The 15,487-nt window shown below is 49.8% G+C and overlaps 1 protein-coding gene across 1 annotated transcript in view; it reads right to left on the reverse strand.

Moving 5' to 3' along the window:
• Positions 1-667: 667 nt before the first annotated feature.
• The window catches only part of ATP8A2 (ATPase phospholipid transporting 8A2), a 444,846-nt gene continuing 430,026 nt past the window's right edge, over positions 668-15,487 (reverse strand). The window contains exons 35-36 of the mRNA XM_022574515.2: positions 13,968-14,059; positions 668-2,764 (exon numbers count right to left, since the gene is read on the reverse strand). Coding sequence (XP_022430223.2) covers positions 2,667-2,764; positions 13,968-14,059 — 190 coding nt within the window. The 3' untranslated portion in view covers positions 668-2,666. The remainder of the gene's footprint in view (positions 2,765-13,967; positions 14,060-15,487) is intronic.

Below are 15,487 nucleotides of genomic sequence, written 5' to 3' on the forward strand. Positions count from 1 at the left end.
ACTGCCAGCTCCCTACAGCAAGACCTAAAGCCTTGTCTGGTGAAGGAAAGGCCAGCACAGCTCTCAGCTGTGAGCTGCAAGCCCAGGCTCGCGTGTTAGGGTATCACTCCAAGTGTTAAAGAAACGGCATCTCCTTTCTCCAAAGCACAGGGCAAGAAGAGAGAATGTAACACTGGTCAAGAAGCCTGGAATATTCTGCATAGAGACAGGCTAGACCACTGGCCCTGAGTGGAACCTGCCACTTCAGCCCAGTCCAGAGTCTGGCTCCGCGGTGCCGACCTGCCAGCCCGTGTGTCACTTTGTGTGTTGCAGAGTGACAAGTCCCAGGTGGCATCTCCACTGAGCTGACAGTGTGCAGCTTAAGTCTGGCCCACCCTACTCCCCGGGGGAGCGCTTGTGTGTGACACTCTGACCTCAGTTTAAAGATAGAACAAGTGACACAGCCCCCGAGTCGGCCCGGCTGAACATCATACATCACACGTAGTGACAGCTGTTCCTCCTAGAAACCCAATTTAGTCATTTGGCTACAAGGTAGCTTAATCACAGGAGAGAATAAATAGAAAGGCATCCCTCTAATGCTTTCTTCTGTGTGCATATTTCATGACTGCAAAGACTGTTCAGTCTGCTTCTCAAGGGAACTGGAAAATACACTTAAAAAACTCAAAAATCTGAACTGTATTTTAATGTAAAAAATAAAAACCAAAAAGCCCCAGATAAGCGCACACTGTAATACACAAATCTGATCCGGAAGGCTTTAAGTTCAAGAACGAGCCAAGTGTCTGACAGAGAATTGAGTCTGAATTCCCTTTTCCAACTAGGCTTAGTTCCCAAATGAAACTAAATCGTCAGGGTGCCTAACAGGACTCCGTGAGAATGTTCGTGTCTCCTCTGCACTCAGGACTTTATCCCTGCGTCCACCTTGCTCCGCTGTGTTAATTACAGGCACGTATTCTGTTGTGATTCCTGCATGACGGTCCTTCAACCACTCACCTTGCTAGGTGCTCCAGTGTTTAAGTTGTCTTAGACCTTGGGGAGGAAGGAGTGGCAACTGGACCTGCCTGTTCGCTGCATTGTTCTGCTTGCCCTGGAGCCCTCTCTGGGTCCCCGTCACCTCACGAGCGGGGGATTCGTCTTTGTGGTCCACGCAAATCGTACTCTAAATTATCTCCATGCCCGGTGAGATGCGGGTGCTCCGAAATGACGGGGAGGAAGCAGAATGCCCTGTTGTTTCATTTCCTAACTTGGCTCAGCCCTCCCCAGAGGGGCACTCGGCACTCCCCTTCCTCGGCTGAGATTCAGGGCCCCTCACGTGCAGAGAGCCGCCTGCGTCTAGCACTGGCTGGATAAGGAAGGAAAACCTGTCAGTGTAAGGAAGGCCGTTTCCTTGAAATGTTTGGAGTTCTGTTCACTTAAAACCCGTGTCCATGGACACCTGAGGCTGATCATGACAACTGTCTGGGCTTCAGGGCTTGATTTCAGAAATTTCTACTGAGATTTGCAGGAAAAGTGTCTCCGTGCCCTTGCTTCCCTCCAACGGTCGTCTTCCTCAGCAGCCTCGGGGGCCTCCCTCTCCCCACTGGGTTACTCACTCATCGGCTCCGATTCCGGAGCGACAGGTGTGCGCCTTCGTTGGGATGATGCGCTATAAATTCACTCAAAAGGCAAAATGTGCTCTGAGCTCCCAAGAGAACAATCGTGGGTTCTAATTTAAGCAGGTGCCCAGGTCCAGGGGTCTGGAGGCCGGGAAATGAGTTCTGAGAGCCTGACCAAGGCGGGCAGGGCCCCAGCGGCTCCACCATTGCCCTGACCTGCAGGCTCCCCTGTCGTCAGAAAGAGGCAGATAGAACAGACACTTAGAATCTACGCGAATCGCTATGTTTCTTTAGTTATAGAGGAAGGGGTTTCTGGCATCCATATCTGAATCTGGGGAGAAGGAGGGAGGGCGGGGGTCTGGGCGGGTGCCCGCTGCCACCATGCACCAAGCGTGGGAACAGCCATGCAGCAGGTCTGAGTGTGGGGCGCCCGGGCAGCAAGGGTGCAGGGACCATGGGGACCCCGACGGGCCCGCCCTGCTGGGAATGTGACTGAGGTTCCAATAATCGTTCTCAGGTTTACCACCCAGATATCTATGTTGTGATTCACTGCCATCAGGACGTTTATGCCAACTTCATACAAACAAAGGGGGGAATCAAAGCAAGCTGGCAGCTTGCCTCCAGTGAGGTTTACACGCTGACCACGGACCGAATCTGTGCGTTGACAACACAGGAAGTCGGCGTGCCTACTGCAGCCCCACCAGGTGGGTTTCTCATGCACCGTGAAACCCACTCTGTCTTCTCCCAGAACCGCCGGGACTTATGTTGAAATACTGGTGAAGCATAATGTTTTTAATTTCACACCTCACAGGGCACAGTTGAATGCTTCGGAACAGCGTAAACAAAAGTCAGGCCAAGCACTAAGGATGGACGAGTGGGAAGGGGGAAGGTGGCTTCCCCTGCGGCCTGTGTCCAGGTTTCTGAGGGCATCGAGAACTAACAAATGGGTGGGCTAAGGCCACGGGATGTGTTTCCGGTGTTTTGGCCACTGACACCCGTCTCTTCTGACAAGCACGTGTTAACACTGGGTGCAGCAGACCGTCTCTTTCTGAGGCTCCACCGGGAGACCACGTCTTACTTCTTCCTGGATTTCTGTTTGGTGGTGTCGTAGGCGCGGACTATTTCTTCCTGAGTCACGGCCCCGTGCTCCTCTTGCGAGAAGGCGTACCCATCTGGAAGAAGAGCACAGCGGGGCTGGTTAGGGGGACCAGGAGAGGCTGCTCGGGGGGCTGCAGCCGAGCTTCTGCACACTGGCCTCCGCAGCCTTGGATGGGGGTCCAGAGACCCGTGACCCCCTTGAAGGGGCGAGTGGCCAAGAGTGCGCAGAGGCCGGGTGGTTCTGTGCTGATGGGATGGGCAGGGCTCAGGGCTGGCCTCCCATTTCTGCCTGTGAAGCGTAGTCAGTGGGTCACCGGCCCACGGCTGCACTTTCCCACCACCAGTCAAGGGGAAAGGCGAAGTCATTCTGCGCCGGAAATGTCCCAGTCCGCCCGAAGCTGCAGGCCAGTCGGTAATTTATGAAGCTGTAAACATGCCAGGTAGGTAAATAGGCACATGCTAACGGTAAAGGCTGGCAAAGTGCACACAGTGCTGGGAGCTTGCCTCACTGACATCGCGTGGATTTGGACCATAATACATTGCAGCGGGTTTACTTTTGGGTAAATAAAGAAAAAGATCACTAGATAAAGTCAAGAGGAATTTAATGATTGGCCCAGTGGCTACAGAAGGACTGGGTTTTACAATCAGTTCCAGTAATGATGCTGGTGACAATAGCAGACAGTTATCGAATGCTCCGTGTCTCAGGCACTGCTGTATGTACTACGCACACATAGCTCAGTTCTTCCTCCCGACAGCCCTGTGAGATGGGTGAGAGTTCTTCCCGTGCCACAGGTGGGGAAACTGAGGCGCCAGGTGATGTCATGACTTGCCCAAGGGCCAGCGCGCTCCTGCAGCTCCGTCCTGACAGCCCTAAGGCAGGGTTGTCCCTCCTAACTGGCCCTTCCCACAGGAGGGACATTTGCAGGAGTCCCTCTCTGTTGGCCGACCCTTCTGGGTCAGGGGTACGGAAACGTCCCGCAACTGGATTAGACCTTCTGAGCAAAAGACGTCACAGGCAACAGCATGCCTTTTGTCTGTGCATATTTATGACTGTTACTGGAGCTGTTAGTTCGTCATATCCTTTAAAGGAGAAGAAAAGAGAAATCTTGCCCATGTATCGTCCTGGATTCCTTTTTCTAAAATTTTTAATTTTATTGATATATTGGAGTAGAGCTGATTTACAATGTTGTGTTAGTTTCAGGTGTACAGCAAAGTGATTCAGTTATACATGTACCTATTCTTTTTCAAATTCTTTTCCCATGTAGGTTATTACAGAGTATTGAGCAGAGTTCCCTGTGCTATGTGCTTGTTGGTTATCTATTTTAAATATAGCAGTGTGTACGTGTCAGTCCCTAACTCCTAATCTATCCCTACACCCCCTCACCCCCGGTTCCATAAGTTCACTCTCTAAGTCTGTGAGTCTGTTTCTGTTTTGTAAATAAGGTCATTTGTACCAGTTTTTGAGATCCTGCATATAAGTGATATCACGTGATATCTGTCTTTCTTTGGCTGACTTACTTCACTTAGTATGATAATCTCCAGGTCCATCCATGTTGCTGCAAATGGCATTATTTCATTCTTTTTAATGGCCTTGTAGTATTCCATTGTGTATATGTACCACATTTTCTTTATCCGTTCATCTGTCAGTGGACATTTAGGTTACTTCCATGACCTGGCTATTGTAAACATTGCTGCAATGAACATTGGGGTGCATGTATCCTTTCGAACCATGTTTTTCTCCAGATATTATGCCCAGGAGTGGGATTGCCAGATCATAGGGTAGCTCTGTTTTTAGCTTCTTAAGGAACCTCCACACTGTTCTCCATTGTGGCTGCACCAACTTACATTCCCACCGACAGTGTACGAGGGTTCCCTTTTCTCCATAGCCTCTCCAGCATTTCTCGTTTGCAGACTTTTTTCATGATGGCCATTCTGACTGGTGTGAGGTGATATCTCATTGTAGTTTTGATTTGCATTTCTCTAATTAACGACGTTGAGCATTTTCTCATGTGCCTCTTGGCAATGTGTATGTCTTCTTTCAAGAAATGCCTATTTAGGTCTTCTACCCATTTTCTGATTGGGTTGTTTGTTTTTTTGATATTGAGCCATATGAGCTGTTTGTAAATTTTGGAGATTAATCCCTTGTCGGTTGCATCATTTGCAAGTATTTTCTCCCATTCTGATGGTTGTCTTTTCGTTTTGTTTGCGGTTTCCTTTGCTGTCAAAAGCTTTTGAGTTTAATTAGGTCCTGTTGGTTTATTTTCGTTTTTATTTCCATTACTCTAGGAGATGTATCAAAAAAGACACTGATGGGGCTTCCCTGGTGGCGCAGTGGTTGAGAGTCCGCCTGCCGATGCAGGGGACGCGGGTTCGTGCCCCGGTCTGGGAAGATCCCACATGCCGCGGAGCGGCTGGGCCCGTGAGCCGTGGCCGCTGAGCCTGTGCGTCCAGAGCCTGTGCTCTGCAACAGGAGAGGCCACAACAGTGAGAGGCCTGTGTACTGCAAAAAAAACCCCCAAAAAACCTGATGTGATTTATATCGAAGAGTGTTCTGCCTATGTTTTCCTCTAAGAAGTTTATGGTATCTGGTCTTATATTTAGCTCTTTAATCCATTTTGAGTTTATTTTTGTGTATGGTGTTAAAAAAAATGTTCTAATTTTTTTTTTGTACCATTTATCGAAGAGACTGTCTTCTCTATTGTGTAGTCTTGCCTCCTTTGTCATAGATTAATTGACCATAGATGCGTGGGTTTATTTCTGGGCTTTCTATCCTGTTCCATTGATCTATATTTCTATCTCTGTGCTAGTACCACACTCTTTTGATGATTGTAGCTTTGTAGTACAGTCTGAAGTCAGGGAGCCTGATCCCTCCAGCTCTGTTTTTCTTTCTCAAGATTGCTTTGGCTATTTGGGGTCTTTTGTGTCTCCATAGAAATTTTAAGACTCTTTTGTTCTAGTTCTGTGCAAAATGCCACTGGTAATTTGATGGAGGTTGCACTGAATCTGTAGATTGCCTTGGGTAGTATAGTCGTTTTGACAATATTGATTCTCCCAATCCAAGAACATGGTATATCTTTCCATCTGTTTGTGTCATCTTCGATTTCTTTCTTCTTACAGTTTTTGGAGTACAGGTCTTTTGCCTCCTTAGGTAGGTTTACTTTTGGCATTTTATTCTTTTTGATGTGATGGTAAATGGGATTGTTTCTTTAATTTCTCTTGCAACTTTACTAAATTCATTGATGAACTCTAGTAATTTTCTGGTTGCATCTTTAGGATTTTCTATATGTATTGGGTTTGCCAAAAAATTCGTTTGGGTCTTTCCATAGAATGTTATTGAAAACACCCGAACGAAGTTTTTGGCCAACCCAATGGTATCATGTCATCTGCAAACAGTGACGGTTTTACTTCTTTTCCAATTTGGATTACCTTCATTTCCTTTTCTTCTCTGATTGCCATGGCTAGGACTTCCAAAACTATGTTGAATAAAAGTGGTGAGACTGGACATCCATGTCTTGTTCCTGATCTTAGAGGAAATGCTTTCACCTTTTCACCATTGAGTATGATGTTAGCTGTGGGTTTGTCATATATGGCCTTTATTATGTTGAGGTAGGTTCCCTCTTTGCCCACTTTCTGGAGAGTTTTTATCATAAATGGGTGCTGAATTTTGTCAGAAGATTTTTCTGCATCTATGAGATGATTGTATGGTTTTTATTCTTCAATTTATTGATGTGATGTATCACACTGATTGATTTGTGGGTAATGAAAAATCCTTGCATCCCTGGGATAAATCCCACTTGATCATGGTGTATGATCCTTTTAATGCATTGTTGGATTCGGATTGCTAGTAGTTTGTTGAGGATTTTTGTGTATGTTCATCAGTGATATTGGCCTGTAATTTTCTTGTTTTGTGGTATCTTTATCAGGTTTTGGTATCAGGGTGATGGTGGCCTCATAGAATGAGTTTGGGAGTTTTCATTCCTCTGCAATTTTGGAATAGTTTCAGAAGAATAGGTATTGACTCTTTTCTAAATGTTTGATAGGACTCACCTGTGAAGCCATTTGGTCCTCAACTTTTGTTTGCTGGGAGTTTTTTAAATTATAGTTTCAATTTCAGTACTTGTGATTGGTCTGTTCATATTTTCTATTTCTTCCTGGTTCAGTCTCGGGAGATTGTACCTTTCCAAGAATTTGCCCATTTCTTCCAGGTTGTCCATTTTATTGGCATACAGGTGCTTGTCGTAGTCTTATGATCCTTTGTATTTCTGTGGTGCCTGTTGTAACTTCTTTTTCCTTTCTGATTTTTATTGATTTGAGCCCTCTCCCTCTTCTTCTTGATGGGTCTAAAGGTTTATCAATTTTATCTTTTCAAAGAACCAGCTTTTAGTTTCATTGATCTTTTCTATTGTTTTTTTTGTCTCCATTTTTTTTTTTTTCGGTATGCGGGCCTCTCACTGCTGTGGCCTCTCCCGTTGCAGAGCACAGGCTCCGGACGCACAGGCTCAGCAGCCATGGCTCACGGGCCCAGCCGCACCACGGCATGCGGGCACGAACCCGTGTCCCCTGCATCGGCAGGCAAACTCTCAATCACTGCGCCACCAGGGAAGCCCCTTGTCTCCATTTCATTTATTTCTGTTCTGATCTTTATAATTTTTTTCCTTCTGCTAACTTTGGGTTTTTGTTTGTTCTTTCTCTAGTTGCTTTAGGTATAAGGTTAGGTTGTTTATTTGAGATTTTTCTTGTTTCCTGAGGTAAGATTGTAATTGCAATAAACTTCCCACTCAGGACTGCCTTTGCCATGTCCCATAGGTTTTGGATCATTGTGCTTTCATTTTCATTTGTCTCTAGGTATTTTTTGATTTCCTCTTTTGTTTCTTCAGTGATCCATTGGTTGTTTAGTAGTATATTATTTAGCCTCCACGTGTTTGTGTTTTTTTTATAGTTTTTTTTCCTTGTAGTTTATTTCTAATCTCATAGTGGTGTGGTCGGAAAAGATGCTTGATATGATTTCAGTTTTCTTAAATTTACCGAGGCTTGCTTTGTGGCCCAGCATGTGATCAGTCCTGGAGAACGTTCCACGTGCACTTGAGAAGAATGTGTATTCTGCTGCTTCTGGATGGAATGCTCTTTAAATATCAATTAAGTCCGTCTGGTCTAATGTGTCATTTAAGGCCTGTGTTTCCTTTTTGACTTTCTGTCTGATCTGTTCATTGATGAACGTGGGGTGCTAAAGTCCCCCGCTATTACTGTGTTACTGTTGATTTCTCCTTTTATGGCAGTTAGTATTTGCCTTGTATGTTGAGGTGACCCTATGTTGGGTGCATATATATTTACAATTGTTATGTCTTCTTCTTGGATAGATCCTTTGAGCAATATGTAGTGTCCTTCTTTGTCTCTTGTAACAGTCTTTAAAGTCTATTTTGTCTGATACGAGTATTGCTCCTCCAGCTTTCTTTTGATTTCCACTTGCATGGAACGTCTTTTTCCATCCCCTTGCTTTCAGTCTGTACGTGTCCCTAGATCTGAAGTGGGCTTCCTGTAGACAGCATATGTATGGGTCTTGTTTTTGTATCCATTCACCCAGCCTGTGTCTTTTGGTTGGAGCGTTTAATCCATTTACCTTTAAGGTAATTATTGATATGTATGTTCTTACTGCCATTTTGTTAATTGTCTTGGATTTGCTTTTTTGTAGGTCTTTTTTCTTCCCTTCCTCTTCTGTTGTCTTGTGATTTGATGACTAACTTTAGTGTTGTGTTTGGATTCCTTTTCCTTTGTTGTGTATCTATTGTAGGTTTTTGGTTTGCAGTTACCATGAGGTTTTGATATAGCAGTCTGTGTATAAACAAGATTGTTTTAAATTGCTGGTCTTTTAATTTCAAACGCATTTCCAATATCCTGCATTTGTGCTCTCCTCTTCTCATGACTGCTGGTTTTGATATCATATTTGTGTGCAGACAGTTTCTTACCTCTACTGTATGTTTGCCTTTACTGGTGAGCTGTTCCGTTCATAATTTTCTTGTTTCTAGTTGTGGCCTTTTCTTTGCTTCCTAGAGAGGTTCCTTTAGCGTTTGTTGCAAAGCTGGCCTGGTGGTGCTGCATTCTCTTAGCTTTTACGTGTCTGTAGAGCTTTTGATTTCTCTTATCAAATCTGAATGGAGCCTTGCTGGGTAGAGTAATCTTGGTTGTAGTTTCTTGCCTTTGATCACTTTAAATATATCATGCCACTCCCTTCTGGCCTGCAGAGTTTCTGTTGAGAAATCAGCTTATAACCTTAGGGGAGGAGAGTTCCCTTGTACATTACTTGTTGCTTTTCCCTTACTGCTTTTTTTTTTTCTTCTTTGTCTTTCTTTTTTGTCAGTTTGTGTCTTGGCATGTTCCTCCTTGGTTTTATTGTCCCTAGGACTCTCTCTGCTTCCTGGACTTGGGTGACTGTTTCCTTTCCCATGTTAGGGAAGTTTTCAGCCATTTGCTCTTCAAATATTTTCTCAGGTTCAGCACTTTCACTCCTGTGGGAGAACTTGTGGTATAATTATTTTCCAGTTTGTGGGTTGCCTGTCCGGTGGGTATGGTATTTGATTTTATCAAGATTGCTCCCCTCCTACTGTCTCGTTGTGGCGGCTTCTTTGCTTTTGGATGTAGGGTGTCTTTTTTGGTAGGTTGCAGCGTTTTTCTGTTGATATTGTCCAGCAGTTAGTTGTGATTTTGGTGTTTCTATAAGAAGAGGTGAGCTCATGTCCTCCTACTCTGCCATCTTGTGACCCTTAGTCCTGGATTCTTACTTTACTCAGACACTTGGCTTAAAAAGGAAAGTTTCTGGACTATAAAGACATACAGTAGCAATGTCTAAAAAAGTCCTCGTGGGATGGAGGAGAGGAAGTGACTTCCTGCTCTGATCACACTGGAAACCAAGTCTCCATCCTCCCCAGGGCTGGCGGGCCAGCTCTTCCCGAGAGCATGCCTTTCAGCCTGAGAGGGCCCCGGGGCTCAGGATGCCCACCCTGGGGGGCAGGAGGTGTGGGCTGGGCTGCAGCGGCGGCCTGGGAGCCACTGAGGACACGGCTGGGCAGCAGGGGCAGGTGGGAGCGAAAGCAGAGTGAGGCCACAGGCGCCCCCATGGGGCGTCGGTCGAGCTGCTCACCTGCATTTCTAACACAGACCAAACCCACCAACCCAAAGGCCCCCCCCCCCCCCCGGGACAGCAGCCCGAGGGCAGCGTGAGCCCCTGCAGCTGGTGCAGGCAGGCGGCTCATCCTGCCCTGGGTGGCCCTGGCACTCCTGGGCTTCCTCATGGCCCACTGCTTCCTACAAGGAGGCTGTGCTGGGTCTCCCAGCCTCGGGGGCTTCCTGGGACCTGAAGAGGAAATGCCTCCTCTCACCTCTGAGCTGTGGGTCGGAGGTGACGGTGGACGAGGAAACCTCCTGAAACCTGTGTGGCTGTGGGCACTGCAGCCCTGGTGTCCAGGCCCCAGCGTGCTCTTTGTGCTGTGTCTTGGCTGCCACGATGTACCAGACCAGCTGCCTCTCCCTGGGCTCTGGACAGCATCCACCTTCCAGTCTCCTGAAGGGGATGTTTCTAGGCATATCGGTTGTTTCCCGAGCTGGCCCCAGAGCTGTCCTCGGATCCCCCATGCTGCTGGGTGGTGGGCCTGCCACCCAGGGGGACGTTTTCCTGCAGAAGGGGCCCTGACCCCGAGAGATGGGGACACCGTGTAGCTCTTCCCTCCCCAGGGAGGTAGGTGACCGCGGGGCTCTCTGTCCCTAGCTGGCCATCCCCCTGCCCTGCTTTCACGGTAGAGCTGAGCCCAGGGCCGAGGGCGCCCGTGAGAAGCGCTCGTTCCAATCCTCGCTTGGCTGTGACTTGGCCACAGAACCGGGGCCCTTTAAGCTCTCTGTCTTCTTGGTTTACTTCTCTGTAAAACGAATGGGCTGGACTGGGCCAGGCCCAGGTCCTCTCAGCTCCTATCCACCACATGGGCGCCAGCATGGTTCCTTGGCTGGTGATGCTCAGGCCACAGAGCCCTCTCCTGTGGCTGGGGCTAATTCTACACTTGGCGCCCAGAGAGGCGGCCTCTACTCCAGGCCAGGGACGAAGGAGCCTGTCGTGACAGTCATCCCAAACAGAGCAGTTGCTACCTGCCTTTTAATGTGGTTTTTTTTGGGGGTGGGGGGCAGGGGAAGGAATGAAGGGGACTTGCTGAGACGTAAACATGAACATTGTTTGGGACTGTCCTTTTGGGAAAAGCATCTGGAATTGTCTACCCCTGTTCAAGTGGAAGGGGCAGCAGCCCTGTCTTTATTTATTCGTTGTTTTCCAGTCAGATCCGCCTGTACCTGCGGGAAGCCAGCTGCAGTGCTCTCCACAGCTCCTGTTTGTGTCATGGGCACAAGGGCCGTCCAGTGGGATAACTAACTCAGCCCCTCTGGAGTGGGAAGGGTTCCTAGGCATCTGTCCTAAGGGACAGCAGAGGGAAGCTTCTGGTTCGATAGCAAATCTCTTCTCCCAGGGTCAGCAGAGTGCCCAGAGGTCACTACCAGAGGGCTTCTCCACCAGCTCCCCTGGGTGCATCCACCATCATGTTTCCAAAATGGGCACCAGGATGTTCTTAGTCTCTACTGAGCTTAAGTGGACTTTGAATTCAAGAAAGAAAGGAGGACTTCCCTGGTGGCGCAGTGGTTGAGAGTCCGCCTGCGGATGCAGGGGACACGGGTTCGTGCCCTGGTCCGGGAAGATCCCACATGCTGCGGAGCGGCTGGGCCCGTGAGCCATGGCCACTGAGCCTGCGCGTCCGGGGAAAAAAAAAAAAAGAGAGTGGCCTGATAGGGTGGTCCTGGGAGCACGGGCGTCTCTGTGATTCAGGTAAATATTTTCCTCTTTAGAAACAAAGCCTGACAGGGGTTAGAGCAGGACAGCAGGGACCATAATCACCCAGCCAGCCTCTGCCTGCCCAGCCTGACAAAGAAACCCCATCCATTCACTAGCTCTTGCCTGATGGACGTTTAACTGCCATTATTTGCATCCAAACTCAGAGGGAGCCCCTGGCTCTCAGCATTTCCCACAGTCATTCATCTTCAGGAAGTCCTGACAGCCAGGAAGGAATGATGGGGGCCTGGAGAAAGCATTCAATGGACCAGACCTTCCTAAATGCTCAGCCATGGCCAGGATCCGGGGATAGAATTCGGGTAGGTGGAAGGGCAGGTTGCATTTCTTATTTGTTTTGTCTTCCTCTGGTAGAACACTTGGTGAAGTCCATAAAATCATGTCATTTTTTTTTTCATTATTTTGGAATAAAACTTCCCTGAAATAGCGTTTTTTTGAATCTGAGCTCTCATAACATCTTGATGAAAGTAGCTATTTTCTGTCTGGGAAAAGACTCCTAATAGCAATTGGGAAATTGGGAACACTGTGTGGATGGTAAGGAAATTAGACCGTGTAGGAAACAATGAGCTCGGTTGCTAGTACTGTGTGCGGGTGGTCCATCAGAACAAGTGCTCCAAGACTAGGGCTTTTCCTTCCGGTTTCCTGGGAAGACTGAGGCCGGAGACAAGCAGAAGCCTGGAGCCCCTCCCGATGCTTGATGGCCTTCTCTGGGGGTCCGTGACTGAAACACCCTGGGATCCATTAGGGTCCTACTCCTAGTTGCTGAGTGCCTTTAAAATGTGGTGTGATTTTAGCAGCTTGCCTGTTTTTTGTATTTGTTGATCAGAATTTTGGTTTGGTCCTTCAAAATACTGGGAGTTCATAAAACGTTTTGTAGTAGTTTTAAGACCCTTTATGGCACTCCCACGAAAGCTCTCGTGCCGCCTTTGCTCTCGGTGTCTGCTCTTTCTCTGGGCGGACGCTGCATGGCGCGAGCCCTGCGTTTAGGGAACCAGTCCTCGCGTTCTCTGTGCCCGTCACCGGGAAGCCTCACAGGCTGTGTAAGATGCAGATCATTCTGTTTTTCTCCTCAGAGGAGAAGACAGACGTTTAGAGAAATATGTAAGTAGCCTAAAGTTATTCAATTTGTGGCAGAAAAAACAAGTAATACCTAACATTTGGACTCCACGCAGTCAGGCTCTGTTCCAGGCACTTTATGTGTACAATCTCAGTGAATCCTCCCAATAACCCCAGGGAGGTTCTCACGTCATCTGTACTACAGGTGTAGGAACAGAGGGGTTAACTTACCTAAGGTCACAAAAGTGGCACAGCTGGGACGGGACCGCAGGCAGCCTGGCTCTGAGGTGGAGACCCGGACCTCGTGGCTGGGACCCTGCCACGCAGCCTCCTCGGGACTCAATCTCTCTCGAGGATCAGAGGCCATGGCTGGGGTCTGGGGCCCGGGCTCTGCGGGGCCACTTAATGTGCCCACCTGAGACTCTTGGCCAGGTGTCTTGGGGCAGAGAAGCCTCAGAGAATGTGGGCCCTGCTGGGAGCTACTGCAGCCCCTTCTCCCACGGGGATGTCCAGGCGGGGGCGGTCACCGACGGCCATGACGTCCCCACCTGTTCCTTTCCTTCCCTCTGTTGAGAAAGTCTGCAAAGATGTGTTCACCGTGGGGGGATGGAGCTCAGCTGAGCTGGGCAGAGATCCTCAAGTACCTGTCCTAAGGATGCAGTGATGCTTCACTTTCTACCCCTTGTTTCCGTCTCAACTCAGGGAGAGAAAGGAGAGCAGAAGTGGGGCGTCAGTTGAAGAGATGGCAGTGCGGGCGGGGACGAGGCAGGATTCAGAGGCAGGAACCAGGGCCTCAGCTGGGGAAGGGAGGCTGCCTATGCAGGGGCCCCTGCACTCGGCTGCAGCACCCTCGCCTGCCCGGCAGCCCAGGGGCTGGATTGCAGGTGAGCCCATGCCTTCCTCGAGCTCCATCGGGCGTTTCCCCGCCCCCCACCCCGCTCCTCTGGGCTCTGACGCATCCCCACAGACCCTGCTTGGCAGAAACGGGGCCTGGCCTCCAGCTGCAGGGGCGGTGCGGGGCACAGCCTTCCTGGGAAGACCACAGAGATTTTCCCCAGTGATTGCCATTGTTGTGATTAATATTGCCAGTAGCGTAGGGCTACTTTGGGGGTAACCATGTAAAAGGAGCATCACTTCAGTCTTAGAAAGAATCTGATGGGGAGGCTGCCACAGGAGCTGAACCACATCAGATCTGAAGTTTACGGGTCGTGTCATTCAGACATTTGACTGGATCCCGGGGAATCGCCTACCCACCGGGTGTACCTGCCTGGGGCCAGATACCCCATTTCCACTTCCGGGTGTAGAGCCTGGCAGTGGTCCACACCACGTGCCGGCGGGCTACTCACGTGGCACTGACTGCTGGAGGGAACTGCCCCGGAAGTGGGTGGGCGGCGTCTTCCTGCCCAGCCTCTTGAGCAGCCGGTCTCGCTCGTTGGTCCTGGGGGCACATCACACATGGTCAGTCTCCGGCCACGAGGACACCTCTCCAAGGTGCTCAGAGAAAGAATGGCTTCAGGTCGTAACGTGAAACAGACCTGGGAAAGGCTGCCCCACGTCAAGGAGAACGTCCCGTTTCGCCAACTGCCCCTCTATTTACATTAGATGCTGCCTGGACGCCTCGAGAGCGGCTCCCTCCTCTGAAAACCCGCTCTGCGTGCACCCCGTCCCTACACGACCCTCGGAGCCCCGCCTGCCTCCTGACGGAAGGGGACCAGGGCCCCTGCCTCCGGGGCAAGGAGTGAGCTGTTGCTCCGGTGAGCGGAAAGCTTCCATTCCACCTGCCCCCCCGCCCCCCCCCCCCGGCCTGGAGCCTCGCCTGGGTGCCCCAGGACCCAGCCAGAGACAGTTGCCTCTGGTGCTTATTTTGAACCACAATGAAAACCAAGGTCAGTTTTCTTTGAAAACACAAGGATTAGGCGTGCTTCCTGCCTCTCCTGAAATGGTCCCTTCTCTAAGGCTGCCGCTGCTCTGGGGCAACACGGAGGTTCTCCCTAGAGGACAGCTGGGCTTTACGACCAACCAAAGGTGGGGGGTTGGGAAATGCTCGAGAATGGCCCCGATTTCCTGCTGCTGGGGTGTCACCGGGCTTGCCCCCAACAGACTGCGATGTACAGCGTTGGCCGGCACCCTCTGTGACGGCTGAACTGTACCCCTCCAGACTGCACCTGCAGGAGCCCTAACCATCCAGGGTCTCAGGATGGGGCTGGATTACAAGATGAGGCCTTTAAAGGTCACATGAGGTCATCGGGGTGGCCCTAATCCAAGCTAACTGGGGTTCTTAGGAGAGGGGATTAAGACACACACACTGAGGGACGGCCATGTGAGAACACGGGGAGAAGATGGCCTTCACCTGCAAGCAGAGGAGCGAGGCCTCGGAAGGAACCAGCCCTGGAACACCTTTGCTCTGGGACTTCTGACCTCCAGAACTGTGGGAAAATACACCTCTGTTGTTTCAACCACCTGCTGTGCAGCACTTTGCCACGGCAACGCGTACATCCCCAGTCTGCTGTCTGGGAACTTGAGGGCGCGAAGTTGGAAGAGCTGCAGTTGCTTGTGGTCCAAAGCCCCTCCCCCCAGCCCATCCAGGCCTGAGCCCAGGGTCCACTTCACGCTCCCCCGAGGGCCTTTGCAGGGAGAGCAGGGCCCGGCTACTCTCAACAGTCCTATGAGCTGAAGTTCACTGTGCTCTTGGGTTTCTGCAAGAGAGCAGCTTCTGATCGTCTTGGCTGAAACACCAAGGTTTAATTGGTCACCAGCTCAGGGCAAGCCCCAGCCTACCCACCTTGGGAAGATGGCTGATGAGAATACACACTTCTTCTGTCCCCTCACCCTGCTGCTCCCTTCTCGCTCATCTTCCCTTCCAGGG

The sequence above is a fragment of the Delphinapterus leucas genome, chromosome 18, assembly GCF_059928025.1.
Source record: "Delphinapterus leucas isolate spDelLeu-1000000601 "Yukka" chromosome 18, BTC_Dleu_Yukka2, whole genome shotgun sequence".
NCBI classification, from domain to species: Eukaryota; Metazoa; Chordata; class Mammalia; order Artiodactyla; family Monodontidae; genus Delphinapterus; species Delphinapterus leucas.